The sequence below is a fragment of the Electrophorus electricus genome, chromosome 13 (genome assembly GCF_013358815.1).
Source record: "Electrophorus electricus isolate fEleEle1 chromosome 13, fEleEle1.pri, whole genome shotgun sequence".
In the NCBI taxonomy this organism is placed as follows: domain Eukaryota; kingdom Metazoa; phylum Chordata; class Actinopteri; order Gymnotiformes; family Gymnotidae; genus Electrophorus; species Electrophorus electricus.
The window spans coordinates 11,053,071-11,075,570 of NC_049547.1; the positions used below are offsets into that span (position 1 = coordinate 11,053,071).

Here is a 22,500-nt window from a genome sequence, read left to right on the forward strand (position 1 = left end):
TCATCCACTACATTTGGCACAAAGAAGAATGGATGATCCTTCAATAACTTTCTGCAAAAAACACAAACAGTTTGCATCAGCCCAGGTGTGAATTGTAGTAATAGGCCTATAGGTTTTATATGTTTCATACAGGATATAGGGATATAGGTCTGGGAAGTCTTTGTTGCTCAAATTCTGTCCCCCCAAGGAACACACATTACATATACTAGCTCCAGAAAAGATCACCTGCAACTACCCACATCTCGAATGTCAGATCAATTCTTGGTGCTCTTGCCATAGAGAGGTAAACTGTATGTATATTATTACTCCTCTCAGAGCATTGAAAACCATTTGGTGGTGTAAAAACTACAAGATTTAGAGACCTGGAATCTTCTGGTGTAGGTATTTTCATTAAGTTTACATACTCACTGGAATTTTTTGGCACATTCTGCTTCCCTCTTATAATCACATTCTAGAGCTAGTTCTCTGCTCATAACATCTATCAAGTGCTCTGGAAACAGACCTGCAGAACAAGGTCACACATAGATCAAGTTAGACCATCTCTATGAGGAAGTACCGCCAAGAGAAGAGCAATCTCTCATCTTTAAATTTCCTCACAGACAATTCATACCTTTAGGTAATGCATTGCTCATACTAAGGACAGTCATTAAGTTTCTGACATCACTCTTGATACTTTTGGCCACTCCTGGGTACTAAAGACATAATAGTATAATATATGAATTAAGCACACAAAGGTGGTTAAACACAACGGTCCATTGTAAAATGGTGAAACTTCTTTCCCCCTCCAACTACTGAATGTATTTCTCTTACCTGGATCTTCATGGCCACTTCTCTGCCATCCTTCATCCTGGCCAGGTGCACCTGACCAATGGAAGCAGCAGCAAAAGGTTTCTCCTCAAAGAACTCCAGCGTGTCCTGCCAGTTTGGGCCCAGGTCATCGCGGACCACTTTCTGTCATAAAAAAAGTCTCAAGAAGTTCACTATAGAATTCAACCAGAATATAGAATGCTGACATTTACATTTATGGCATTTAGCAAACACTCATATCCAGAGTGACTTAGAAAGTGCTTTATTTCTCTACTCAGAAAAGTAACCCTAGCTATCACAAATATTTTAATTTGGACCCATCATAAAGCACTTGGGTTGTGTTTGAAGCTGATAGTTCTTCAACAATCTAGAAGCAGAATACACAGAAAGGCTCTAAGGAAAATCAGTTTTTAAATTCTCACATTTGAGACTATACCATCATTTGCTTGGTGGGCATGAAGTCAGCACTCTGGCGAACCCGGTCGAAGATCTTTGCGAGCTGGGGATTAATGAAGGCATCATCTAGAAGAAAGAAGATGCTAGTGATGACGAACCAGTATCAGGTTGTATAAATATTGAGTAAAATTTGAAGCCAATGATCTTGTAAGCTTAACTAAGAAACTGTCTTGCTTTTTAGATTTTAGAAAATAACTTGTAGATTCAGGGAGTACTAGAGATGACATTTATCTTAGGGCATGGCACATTATAACCAGTTGCTTTAGATGATAGCAGTACTGGCCTGACACATAACTGACAGTGCACAGTCAATAGTATATTCCAGTTCTTTTACAATTTACACTGATTTCACTATGACAGATTGACTCGTGGCACTTCCACATCCGTGTGCCACTCCCAGGTAGTCATCTAGTCAGAGCTGAAAACAACATGACTTTAAAACTCTTACTGTATGCTTTTACAAATTTATTTTGTGGTTGATTAATTTAAATGCTTGTTAATGGGTTGTGCATCTTTGCACAGAGCATGTGAGCAGATTTAAACAAATACTGTAAGCGGGGCTTTAGCCTGTGACTGATGTTAATCTACATACCATACACGGTGAAGCCAGCAAACTTAAAATAACAGGCCATTAACTGCTTTGACAGTGTATGAAATTAATATATTTGGTCAATGCAGTTGGTCACTCACAGTTAAACTGTAGAAATGTTGCTAGCTTGCAAATTGCCTTTGCACATTCATTTCAATTGGCAGAGACTGACTGTCATGGAAATGAATTAATTGAATCGAGTTAAAGACAAGCAATCAGATGAGCTCATGGGTGCAAATGGCAAAGAACTCTACAGGGCAAGTAGCGAGCACAGACATGCCACACTGGACAGCTGTCCTAATGCCTTCTGGAGGAGGTGTAATGATATTGTAGGATGACATTAGTTCCATGCAAACTTGCATTCTTAAAAGGACTTGAGAGAATTTTGAATGGGCCAGTGAGTCAATGACAGCATCAAGGACAGGGCATAGAGGCAGGCCAGGGAAACAAACACATACACACTACACAGCAAAAACAACAAGAGCCCAAGACCACACTGAACCACAATGTTGATTATCAAAAATACTGGCAACATATGAAGATTAAATATCCAAGAGGCTCTGGTGCAAAATCCTGACATTCACGCTGACATTATTATTAACTTGTATATAATTACACAAGTCTTTACATGTTTCAATGAAGAAAATAAATATTGATATTCAGATGAAAGGTGGTTTAAAGGGTAGCTTTCTCAACTTTATGAAGTGGAAAAATTAGTCTTCGCTCACCTTGCATACTCAGCATTTGACCAAGTTTAAGAGCAGCTCCTCTCACTTTGCACAAAGTCCGAACGATTCTTTCAGCATTAGCCTCAGAGACAAAAGGGTTGGAGTCAAGGACAGCTTTCTTATTGCCTATAGAATACAATGAATGCCAAATGATAATTTCATGAAGGAACATTCTGATGGACACTTTTGCATTACTGTCTTATTGCTGGACACCATGGCATATACTCAAAGAAATATATTTTTAAAAATAATTAAAAAGACTTATATAAAAATGTATTTTTTTCTATTTTTCCTCAATTAAGCAGATTAAACATGAAATGAACAGGAAAACAAACAAAATGAAACACTTATATTACAGTATACCTTTTTTCTCTTGTGACTGAAGACTCTTCTTAGCCACCTCAGCAATTGCTCCAAGGCCGAGTCTAACAGCCAGACCTAACACGCATACAAAGTATTTTTAATATCACCACTTGGGAGATCAATATCTGTCTATCTATCTATATACACACACACACACACACACACACACACACACACACATACATACACACATACATGTATGTACACATACATACATGTATACACACATACATGTATGTACACATACATACACACACACATACATGTATACATACATGTATACATACATACATACACACACACAAACACATACACATACATACATACATACATACACACATACATACATGTATACATACATACATACATGTATACATACATACATACATAAATACATACATACACACATACATACATAAATACATACATACACACATACATACATAAATACATACATACACACATACATACATGTATACATACATACACACATACATACATGTATACATACATGTATACATACATGTATACATACATACATACATACATGTATACATACATGTATACATACATACATACATACATGTATACATACATGTATACATACATACATACATACATGTATACATACATGTATACATACATACATACATACATGTATACATACATGTATACATACATACATACATGTATACATACATGTATACATACATACATACATGTATACATACATGTATACATACATACATACATGTATACATACATGTATACATACATACATACATGTATACATACATGTATACATACATACATACATGTATACATACATGTATACATACATACATACATGTATACATACATGTATACATACATACATACATGTATACATACATGTATACATACATACATACATGTATACATACATGTATACATACATACATACATGTATACATACATGTATACATACATACATACATGTATACATACATACATACATGTATACATACATGTATACATACATACATACATGTATACATACATGTATACATACATACATACATGTATACATACATACATACATGTATACATACATGTATACATACATACATGTATACATACATGTATACATACATACATGTATACATACATGTATACATACATGTATACATACATACATACATGTATACATACATACATACATGTATACATACATACATACATGTATACATACATGTATACATACATACATGTATACATACATGTATACATACATACATGTATACATACATGTATACATACATGTATACATACATACATGTATACATACATGTATACATACATGTATACATACATGTATACATACATGTATACATATATACATGTATACATACATACATGTATACATACATACATACATGTATACATACATACATACATGTATACATACATGTATACATACATGTATACATACATGTATACATACATGTATACATACATGTATACATACATGTATACATACATGTATACATACATGTATACATACATGTATACATACATGTATACATACATACATACATACATACATACATGTATACATACATACATGTATACATACATGTATACATACATACATGCATACATACATACATACATGTATACATACATACATGTATACATACATACATGTATACATACATGTATACATACATACATGTATACATACATACATGTATACATACATGTATACATACATACATGTATACATACATACATGTATACATACATACATGTATACATACATACATGTATACATACATACATGTATACATACATACATGTATACATACATACATGTATACATACATACATGTATACATACATACATGTATACATACATACATGTATACATACATACATGTATACATACATACATACATGTATACATACATGTATACATACATACATGTATACATACATACATGTATACATACATACATACATACATGTATACATACATGTATACATACATGTATACATACATGTATACATACATGTATACATACATGTATACATACATGTATACATACATGTATACATACATGTATACATACATGTATACATACATACATGTATACATACATGTATACATACATACATGTATACATACATGTATACATACATACATGTATACATACATACATGTATACATACATACATGTATACATACATACATGTATACATACATGTATACATACATACATGTATACATACATACATGTATACATACATACATGTATACATACATACATGTATACATACATACATGTATACATACATACATGTATACATACATACATGTATACATACATACATGTATACATACATACATGTATACATACATACATGTATACATACATGTATACATACATACATGTATACATACATACATGTATACATACATACATGTATACATACATACATGTATACATACATACATGTATACATACATACATGTATACATACATACATGTATACATACATACATGTATACATACATACATGTATACATACATGTATACATACATACATGTATACATACATACATGTATACATACATACATACATGTATACATACATACATACATGTATACATACATACATGTATACATACATGTATACATACATACATGTATACATACATACATGTATACATACATACATGTATACATACATACATGTATACATACATACATGTATACATACATGTATACATACATACATGTATACATACATGTATACATACATACATGTATACATACATGTATACATACATGTATACATACATGTATACATACATACATGTATACATACATACATGTATACATACATACATGTATACATACATACATGTATACATACATACATGTATACATACATACATGTATACATACATACATGTATACATACATACATGTATACATACATGTATACATACATACATGTATACATACATGTATACATACATACATGTATACATACATACATGTATACATACATGTATACATACATACATACATGTATACATACATACATACATGTATACATACATACATGTATACATACATACATGTATACATACATACATGTATACATACATACATGTATACATACATACATGTATACATACATGTATACATACATACATGTATACATACATACATGTATACATACATACATGTATACATACATACATGTATACATACATACATGTATACATACATACATGTATACATACATACATGTATACATACATACATGTATACATACATGTATACATACATACATGTATGTATACATGTATACATACATGTATACATACATGTATACATGTATACATACATGTATACATACATGTATACATACATACATGTATACATACATGTATACATACATACATGTATACATACATACATGTATACATACATACATGTATACATACATACATGTATACATACATGTATACATACATACATGTATACATACATGTATACATACATGTATACATACATACATGTATACATACATGTATACATACATACATGTATACATACATACATGTATACATACATACATACATACATACATACATGTATACATACATACATGTATACATACATACATGTATACATACATACATGTATACATACATACATGTATACATACATACATGTATACATACATACATGTATACATACATACATGTATACATACATACATGTATACATACATGTATACATACATACATGTATACATACATACATGTATGTATACATGTATACATACATGTATACATACATGTATACATGTATACATACATGTATACATACATGTATACATACATACATGTATACATACATGTATACATACATACATGTATACATACATGTATACATACATGTATACATACATACATGTATACATACATACATGTATACATACATGTATACATACATACATGTATACATACATGTATACATACATACATGTATACATACATACATACATGTATACATACATACATGTATACATACATACATGTATACATACATACATGTATACATACATACATACATACATACATGTATACATACATACATACATACATGTATACATACATGTATACATACATGTATACATACATACATACATACATGTATACATACATGTATACATACATACATGTATACATACATGTATACATACATACATGTATACATACATGTATACATACATACATGTATACATACATGTATACATACATACATGTATACATACATGTATACATACATACATGTATACATACATGTATACATACATACATGTATGTATACATGTATACATACATACATGTATACATACATGTATACATACATACATGTATACATACATGTATACATACATACATGTATACATACATGTATACATACATACATGTATACATACATACATGTATACATACATGTATACATACATACATGTATACATACATGTATACATACATACATGTATACATACATGTATACATACATACATGTATACATACATGTATACATACATACATGTATACATACATGTATACATACATACATGTATACATACATACATGTATACATACATACATACATACATACATGTATACATACATACATACATACATACATGTATACATACATACATACATGTATACATACATGTATACATACATACATACATACATACATACATACATACATACATACATACATACATGTATACATACATACATACATACATACATGTATACATACATACATACATACATGTATACATACATACATGTATACATACATACATGTATACATACATACATACATACATACATACATACATACATACATACATACATGTATACATACATACATACATACATGTATACATACATACATGTATACATACATGTATACATACATACATGTATACATGTATACATACATACATGTATACATACATACATACATACATACATGTATACATACATACATACATGTATACATACATACATACATGTATACATACATACATACATACATGTATACATACATGTATACATACATACATGTATACATACATGTATACATACATACATGTATACATACATGTATACATACATACATGTATACATACATGTATACATACATACATGTATACATACATGTATACATACATACATGTATACATACATACATGTATACATACATACATACATACATACATGTATACATACATACATACATACATACATGTATACATACATACATACATACATACATACATGTATACATACATGTATACATACATACATACATACATACATACATACATACATACATACATACATACATACATACATGTATACATACATACATACATACATGTATACATACATACATACATACATGTATACATACATACATGTATACATACATACATGTATACATACATACATACATACATACATACATGTATACATACATACATACATACATGTATACATACATACATGTATACATACATGTATACATACATACATGTATACATGTATACATACATACATGTATACATACATACATACATACATACATGTATACATACATACATACATGTATACATACATACATACATGTATACATACATACATGTATACATACATACATGTATACATACATACATGTATACATACATACATGTATACATACATACATGTATACATACATACATACATGTATACATACATACATACATACATACATACATACATACATGTATACATACATACATACATACATACATACATACATGTATACATACATACATACATACATACATACATGTATACATACATACATACATACATGTATACATACATACATACATACATACATACATGTATACATACATACATACATACATACATACATGTATACATACATACATACATACATACATACATGTATACATACATACATACATACATGTATACATACATACATACATACATGTATACATGTATACATGTATACATACATACATGTATACATGTATACATGTATACATACATACATGTATACATGTATACATGTATACATACATACATGTATACATGTATACATGTATACATACATACATGTATACATGTATACATGTATACATACATACATGTATACATGTATACATGTATACATACATACATGTATACATGTATACATGTATACATACATACATGTATACATGTATACATACATACATGTATACATGTATACATACATACATACATGTATACATGTATACATACATACATACATGTATACATGTATACATACATACATGTATACATACATACATACATGTATACATACATACATGTATACATACATACATGTATACATGTATACATACATACATGTATACATACATACATGTATACATACATACATGTATACATACATACATACATACATACATGTATACATACATACATACATGTATACATACATACATACATACATACATGTATACATACATGTATACATACATACATACATACATACATACATACATACATACATACATACATACATGTATACATACATACATACATACATGTATACATACATACATGTATACATACATACATACATGTATACATACATACATACATACATACATACATACATACATACATGTATACATACATACATACATACATGTATACATACATGTATACATACATGTATACATACATGTATACATGTATACATACATACATGTATACATGTATACATACATACATGTATACATACATACATACATACATGTATACATACATACATACATACATGTATACATACATACATGTATACATACATACATACATGTATACATACATACATGTATACATACATACATGTATACATACATACATGTATACATACATACATACATGTATACATACATACATACATACATGTATACATACATACATACATACATGTATACATACATACATACATACATGTATACATACATACATACATACATACATACATGTATACATACATACATACATACATACATACATGTATACATACATACATACATACATGTATACATGTATACATGTATACATACATACATGTATACATGTATACATGTATACATACATACATGTATACATGTATACATGTATACATACATACATGTATACATGTATACATGTATACATACATACATGTATACATGTATACATACATACATGTATACATGTATACATGTATACATACATACATGTATACATGTATACATGTATACATACATACATGTATACATGTATACATACATACATGTATACATGTATACATACATACATGTATACATGTATACATACATACATGTATACATGTATACATACATACATGTATACATGTATACATACATACATGTATACATGTATACATACATACATGTATACATGTATACATACATACATACATGTATACATGTATACATACATACATGTATACATACATACATACATACATGTATACATACATACATACATACATGTATACATACATACATGTATACATACATACATGTATACATGTATACATACATACATGTATACATGTATACATACATACATGTATACATACATGTATACATGTATACATACATACATGTATACATGTATACATACATACATGTATACATGTATACATACATACATGTATACATGTATACATACATACATGTATACATACATACATGTATACATACATACATACATACATGTATACATACATACATGTATACATACATACATGTATACATACATACATACATGTATACATACATACATGTATACATACATACATGTATACATACATACATACATGTATACATACATACATACATACATACATACATACATACATGTATACATACATACATACATACATACATACATGTATACATACATACATACATACATACATGTATACATACATACATACATACATGTATACATGTATACATGTATACATACATGTATACATGTATACATGTATACATACATACATGTATACATGTATACATACATACATGTATACATGTATACATACATACATACATACATGTATACATACATACATGTATACATACATACATGTATACATACATACATGTATACATACATACATACATGTATACATACATACATACATACATGTATACATACATACATACATACATGTATACATACATACATACATGTATACATACATACATACATACATACATACATGTATACATACATACATACATACATGTATACATGTATACATACATACATGTATACATGTATACATGTATACATACATACATGTATACATGTATACATGTATACATACATACATACATGTATACATGTATACATGTATACATACATACATGTATACATGTATACATACATACATGTATACATGTATACATACATACATGTATACATGTATACATACATACATGTATACATGTATACATACATACATGTATACATGTATACATACATACATGTATACATGTATACATACATACATACATGTATACATGTATACATACATACATGTATACATACATACATACATACATACATGTATACATACATACATGTATACATACATACATGTATACATGTATACATACATACATGTATACATGTATACATACATACATGTATACATGTATACATACATACATGTATACATACATACATGTATACATACATACATGTATACATACATACATACATACATGTATACATACATACATACATGTATACATACATACATGTATACATACATACATGTATACATACATACATACATGTATACATACATACATACATACATACATACATACATACATGTATACATACATACATACATACATACATACATACATACATGTATACATACATACATACATACATACATACATGTATACATACATACATACATACATACATACATGTATACATACATACATACATACATACATGTATACATACATACATACATACATGTATACATGTATACATGTATACATACATACATGTATACATGTATACATACATACATGTATACATGTATACATACATACATGTATACATACATACATACATGTATACATACATACATGTATACATACATACATGTATACATGTATACATACATACATGTATACATGTATACATACATACATGTATACATGTATACATACATACATGTATACATGTATACATACATACATGTATACATACATACATGTATACATACATACATACATACATGTATACATACATACATACATGTATACATACATACATACATACATACATACATACATACATGTATACATACATACATACATACATACATACATACATACATGTATACATACATACATACATACATACATACATACATACATACATGTATACATACATACATACATACATACATACATGTATACATACATACATACATACATGTATACATACATACATACATACATACATGTATACATACATACATACATACATGTATACATGTATACATACATACATGTATACATGTATACATACATACATACATACATGTATACATGTATACATGTATACATACATACATGTATACATGTATACATACATACATGTATACATGTATACATACATACATGTATACATGTATACATACATACATGTATACATGTATACATACATACATGTATACATACATACATGTATACATACATACATACATACATACATGTATACATACATACATGTATACATGTATACATACATACATGTATACATGTATACATACATACATGTATACATGTATACATACATACATGTATACATGTATACATACATACATGTATACATGTATACATACATACATGTATACATGTATACATACATACATGTATACATGTATACATACATACATGTATACATGTATACATACATACATGTATACATGTATACATACATACATGTATACATGTATACATACATACATGTATACATGTATACATACATACATGTATACATGTATACATACATACATGTATACATGTATACATACATACATGTATACATGTATACATACATACATACATACATACATACATGTATACATACATACATACATACATACATACATGTATACATACATACATACATACATACATACATACATACATGTATACATACATACATACATACATACATACATGTATACATACATACATACATACATACATACATGTATACATACATACATACATACATACATGTATACATACATACATACATACATGTATACATGTATACATGTATACATACATACATGTATACATGTATACATACATACATGTATACATGTATACATACATACATGTATACATACATACATACATGTATACATACATACATGTATACATACATACATGTATACATGTATACATACATACATGTATACATGTATACATACATACATGTATACATGTATACATACATACATGTATACATGTATACATACATACATGTATACATACATACATACATACATGTATACATGTATACATACATACATGTATACATACATACATGTATACATGTATACATACATGTATACATACATACATGTATACATGTATACATACATACATACATGTATACATGTATACATACATACATGTATACATACATACATACATACATGTATACATACATACATACATACATGTATACATACATACATGTATACATACATACATGTATACATACATACATGTATACATGTATACATACATACATGTATACATGTATACATACATACATGTATACATGTATACATACATACATGTATACATGTATACATACATACATGTATACATGTATACATACATACATGTATACATGTATACATACATACATGTATACATGTATACATACATACATGTATACATGTATACATACATACATGTATACATACATACATGTATACATACATACATGTATACATACATACATGTATACATGTATACATACATACATGTATACATGTATACATACATACATGTATACATGTATACATACATACATACATGTATACATGTATACATACATACATGTATACATGTATACATACATACATGTATACATACATACATGTATACATGTATACATACATACATGTATACATGTATACATACATACATGTATACATACATACATGTATACATGTATACATACATACATGTATACATGTATACATACATACATGTATACATGTATACATACATACATGTATACATGTATACATACATACATGTATACATGTATACATACATACATGTATACATGTATACATACATACATGTATACATGTATACATACATACATGTATACATGTATACATACATACATGTATACATACATACATGTATACATGTATACATACATACATGTATACATGTATACATACATACATGTATACATGTATACATACATACATGTATACATGTATACATACATACATGTATACATGTATACATACATACATGTATACATGTATACATACATACATGTATACATGTATACATACATACATGTATACATGTATACATACATACATGTATACATGTATACATACATACATGTATACATGTATACATGTATACATGTATACATACATACATGTATACATGTATACATGTATACATGTATACATACATACATGTATACATGTATACATACATACATACATGTATACATGTATACATACATACATGTATACATGTATACATACATACATGTATACATGTATACATACATACATGTATACATGTATACATACATACATGTATACATGTATACATACATACATGTATACATGTATACATGTATACATGTATACATACATACATGTATACATGTATACATGTATACATGTATACATACATACATGTATACATGTATACATACATACATACATGTATACATGTATACATACATACATGTATACATGTATACATACATACATGTATACATACATACATGTATACATGTATACATACATACATGTATACATACATACATGTATACATGTATACATACATACATGTATACATGTATACATACATGTATACATGTATACATACATACATGTATACATGTATACATACATACATGTATACATGTATACATACATACATGTATACATGTATACATACATACATGTATACATGTATACATACATACATGTATACATGTATACATACATACATGTATACATGTATACATACATACATGTATACATACATACATGTATACATGTATACATACATACATGTATACATGTATACATACATACATGTATACATGTATACATACATACATGTATACATGTATACATACATACATGTATACATGTATACATACATACATGTATACATGTATACATACATACATGTATACATGTATACATACATACATGTATACATGTATACATACATACATGTATACATGTATACATACATACATGTATACATGTATACATACATACATGTATACATGTATACATGTATACATGTATACATACATACATGTATACATGTATACATGTATACATGTATACATGTATACATGTATACATACATACATACATGTATACATGTATACATACATACATGTATACATGTATACATACATACATGTATACATGTATACATACATACATGTATACATACATACATGTATACATGTATACATACATACATGTATACATGTATACATACATACATGTATACATGTATACATACATACATGTATACATGTATACATACATACATGTATACATGTATACATACATACATGTATACATGTATACATACATACATGTATACATGTATACATACATACATGTATACATACATACATGTATACATGTATACATACATACATGTATACATGTATACATACATACATGTATACATGTATACATACATACATGTATACATGTATACATACATACATGTATACATGTATACATACATACATGTATACATGTATACATACATACATACATGTATACATACATACATACATGTATACATGTATACATACATACATACATGTATACATGTATACATACATACATGTATACATGTATACATACATACATGTATACATACATACATGTATACATACATACATGTATACATGTATACATACATACATGTATACATGTATACATACATACATGTATACATGTATACATACATACATGTATACATGTATACATGTATACATACATACATGTATACATGTATACATACATACATGTATACATGTATACATACATACATGTATACATGTATACATACATACATGTATACATGTATACATACATACATGTATACATGTATACATACATACATGTATACATACATGTATACATGTATACATACATACATGTATACATGTATACATACATACATGTATACATGTATACATACATACATGTATACATGTATACATACATACATGTATACATGTATACATACATACATGTATACATGTATACATACATACATACATACATGTATACATGTATACATGTATACATACATACATGTATACATGTATACATACATACATGTATACATGTATACATACATACATGTATACATGTATACATACATACATGTATACATGTATACATACATACATGTATACATGTATACATACATACATGTATACATGTATACATACATACATGTATACATGTATACATACATACATGTATACATGTATACATGTATACATACATACATGTATACATGTATACATACATACATGTATACATGTATACATACATACATGTATACATGTATACATACATACATGTATACATGTATACATACATACATGTATACATACATGTATACATGTATACATACATACATGTATACATGTATACATACATACATGTATACATGTATACATACATACATACATACATGTATACATGTATACATACATACATGTATACATGTATACATACATACATGTATACATGTATACATACATACATGTATACATGTATACATACATACATGTATACATGTATACATACATACATGTATACATGTATACATACATACATGTATACATGTATACATACATACATGTATACATGTATACATACATACATGTATACATACATACATGTATACATGTATACATACATACATGTATACATGTATACATACATACATGTATACATGTATACATACATACATGTATACATGTATACATACATACATACATGTATACATGTATACATACATACATACATGTATACATGTATACATACATACATACATGTATACATGTATACATACATACATACATGTATACATGTATACATACATACATACATGTATACATGTATACATACATACATACATGTATACATGTATACATACATACATACATGTATACATGTATACATACATACATACATGTATACATGTATACATACATACATACATGTATACATACATACATACATGTATACATACATACATGTATACATACATACATACATACATGTATACATACATACATGTATACATGTATACATACATACATGTATACATGTATACATACATACATGTATACATGTATACATACATACATGTATACATGTATACATACATACATGTATACATGTATACATACATACATGTATACATGTATACATACATACATGTATACATGTATACATACATACATGTATACATGTATACATACATACATGTATACATGTATACATACATACATGTATACATGTATACATACATACATGTATACATGTATACATACATACATGTATACATGTATACATGTATACATGTATACATACATACATACATGTATACATGTATACATACATACATGTATACATGTATACATACATACATGTATACATGTATACATACATACATGTATACATGTATACATACATACATGTATACATGTATACATACATACATGTATACATGTATACATACATACATGTATACATGTATACATACATACATGTATACATGTATACATACATACATGTATACATGTATACATACATACATGTATACATGTATACATACATACATGTATACATGTATACATACATACATGTATACATGTATACATACATACATGTATACATGTATACATACATACATGTATACATGTATACATACATACATGTATACATGTATACATACATACATACATGTATACATACATACATACATGTATACATGTATACATACATACATACATGTATACATGTATACATACATACATGTATACATGTATACATACATACATGTATACATGTATACATACATACATGTATACATGTATACATACATACATGTATACATGTATACATACATACATGTATACATGTATACATACATACATGTATACATGTATACATACATACATGTATACATGTATACATACATACATGTATACATGTATACATACATACATGTATACATGTATACATACATACATGTATACATGTATACATACATACATGTATACATGTATACATACATACATGTATACATGTATACATACATACATGTATACATGTATACATACATACATGTATACATGTATACATACATACATGTATACATGTATACATACATACATGTATACATGTATACATACATACATGTATACATGTATACATACATACATGTATACATGTATACATACATACATGTATACATGTATACATACATACATGTATACATGTATACATACATACATGTATACATGTATACATACATACATGTATACATGTATACATACATACATGTATACATGTATACATGTTTACATGTATACATACATACATGTATACATGTATACATGTATACATGTATACATACATACATGTATACATGTATACATACATACATGTATACATACATACATGTATACATGTATACATGTATACATGTATACATGTATACATACATACATGTATACATGTATACATACATACATGTATACATGTATACATACATACATGTATACATACATACATGTATACATACATACATGTATACATACATACATGTATACATACATACATGTATACATACATACATGTATACATACATACATGTATACATACATACATACATACATGTATACATGTATACATACATACATGTATACATGTATACATACATACATGTATACATGTATACATACATACATGTATACATGTATACATACATACATGTATACATGTATACATACATACATGTATACATGTATACATACATACATGTATACATGTATACATACATACATGTATACATGTATACATACATACATGTATACATGTATACATACATACATGTATACATGTATACATACATACATGTATACATGTATACATGTATACATGTATACATACATACATGTATACATGTATACATACATACATGTATACATGTATACATACATACATGTATACATGTATACATACATACATGTATACATGTATACATACATACATGTATACATGTATACATACATACATGTATACATGTATACATACATACATGTATACATGTATACATACATACATGTATACATGTATACATACATACATGTATACATGTATACATACATACATGTATACATGTATACATACATACATGTATACATGTATACATACATACATGTATACATGTATACATACATACATGTATACATGTATACATACATACATGTATACATGTATACATACATACATGTATACATGTATACATACATACATGTATACATGTATACATACATACATGTATACATACATACATGTATACATGTATACATACATACATGTATACATGTATACATACATACATGTATACATGTATACATACATACATGTATACATGTATACATACATACATGTATACATGTATACATACATACATACATGTATACATGTATACATACATACATACATGTATACATGTATACATACATACATACATGTATACATGTATACATACATACATGTATACATGTATACATACATACATGTATACATGTATACATACATACATGTATACATGTATACATACATACATGTATACATGTATACATACATACATGTATACATGTATACATACATACATGTATACATGAATACATACATACATGTATACATGTATACATACATACATGTATACATGTATACATACATACATGTATACATGTATACATACATACATACATGTATACATGTATACATACATACATGTATACATGTATACATACATACATGTATACATGTATACATACATACATGTATACATGTATACATACATACATGTATACATGTATACATACATACATGTATACATGTATACATACATACATGTATACATGTATACATACATACATGTATACATGTATACATACATACATGTATACATGTATACATACATACATGTATACATGTATACATACATACATGTATACATGTATACATACATACATGTATACATGTATACATACATACATGTATACATGTATACATACATACATGTATACATGTATACATACATACATGTATACATGTATACATTAATACATGTATACATGTATACATACATACATGTATACATGTATACATAAATACATGTATACATGTATACATACATACATGTATACATGTATACATTCATACATGTATACATGTATACATGTTTACATGTATACATACATACATGTATACATGTATACATTATACATGTATACATACATACATGTATACATGTATACATACATACATGTATACATACATACATGTATACATGTATACATGTATACATGTATACATGTATACATACATACATGTATACATGTATACATACATACATGTATACATGTATACATACATACATGTATACATACATACATGTATACATACATACATGTATACATACATACATGTATACATACATACATGTATACATACATACATGTATACATACATACATACATACATACATACATACATACATACATGTATACATACATACATGTATACATACATGTATACATACATGTATACATACATACATGTATACATACATACATACATACATACATGTATACATACATACATGTATACATACATACATGTATACATACATACATACATACATACATACATACATACATACATGTATACATACATACATGTATACATACATGTATACATACATGTATACATACATACATGTATACATACATACATACATACATGTATACATACATACATGTATACATACATACATGTATACATACATACATGTATACATACATACATGTATACATACATACATGTATACATGTATACATACATACATGTATACATACATGTATACATACATACATACATACATACATGTATACATACATACATACATACATGTATACATACATACATACATGTATACATGTATACATACATGTATACATACATACATACATGTATACATACATACATACATGTATACATGTATACATACATGTATACATACATACATACATGTATACATGTATACATACATGTATACATACATACATGTATACATACATACATGTATACATACATACATACATGTATACATGTATACATACATGTATACATACATACATGTATACATACATACATGTATACATACATACATGTATACATACATACATGTATACATACATACATACATACATGTATACATACATACATACATGTATACATACATACATACATGTATACATACATACATACATACATGTATACATACATGTATACATACATACATACATACATGTATACATACATACATACATACATGTATACATGTATACATACATACATGTATACATACATACATACATGTATACATGTATACATACATACATGTATACATGTATACATACATGTATACATGTATACATACATGTATACATGTATACATACATGTATACATACATACATACATGTATACATACATACATACATGTATACATGTATACATACATGTATACATACATACATACATGTATACATGTATACATACATGTATACATACATACATGTATACATACATACATGTATACATACATACATGTATACATACATACATGTATACATACATACATACATACATGTATACATACATACATACATGTATACATACATACATACATGTATACATACATACATACATACATGTATACATACATGTATACATACATACATACATACATGTATA

General features: G+C 26.9%; 1 protein-coding gene across 2 annotated transcripts in view; it reads right to left on the minus strand.

Annotated features, from left to right (window-relative positions):
- Positions 1–22,500, minus strand: part of coq8ab (coenzyme Q8A, genome duplicate b) — a 36,820-nt gene that overhangs the window by 8,381 nt on the left and 5,939 nt on the right. For both annotated transcript variants that reach the window (XM_027002473.2, XM_027002474.2), the window contains 7 exons: positions 2,944–3,018; positions 2,581–2,706; positions 1,244–1,329; positions 811–951; positions 611–692; positions 409–502; positions 1–51 (listed from right to left, as the gene is read on the minus strand). The exon at positions 1–51 is cut by the window's left edge and continues 91 nt beyond it. In XM_027002473.2, coding sequence (XP_026858274.2) covers positions 1–51; positions 409–502; positions 611–692; positions 811–951; positions 1,244–1,329; positions 2,581–2,706; positions 2,944–3,018 — 655 coding nt within the window. The remainder of the gene's footprint in view (positions 52–408; positions 503–610; positions 693–810; positions 952–1,243; positions 1,330–2,580; positions 2,707–2,943; positions 3,019–22,500) is intronic.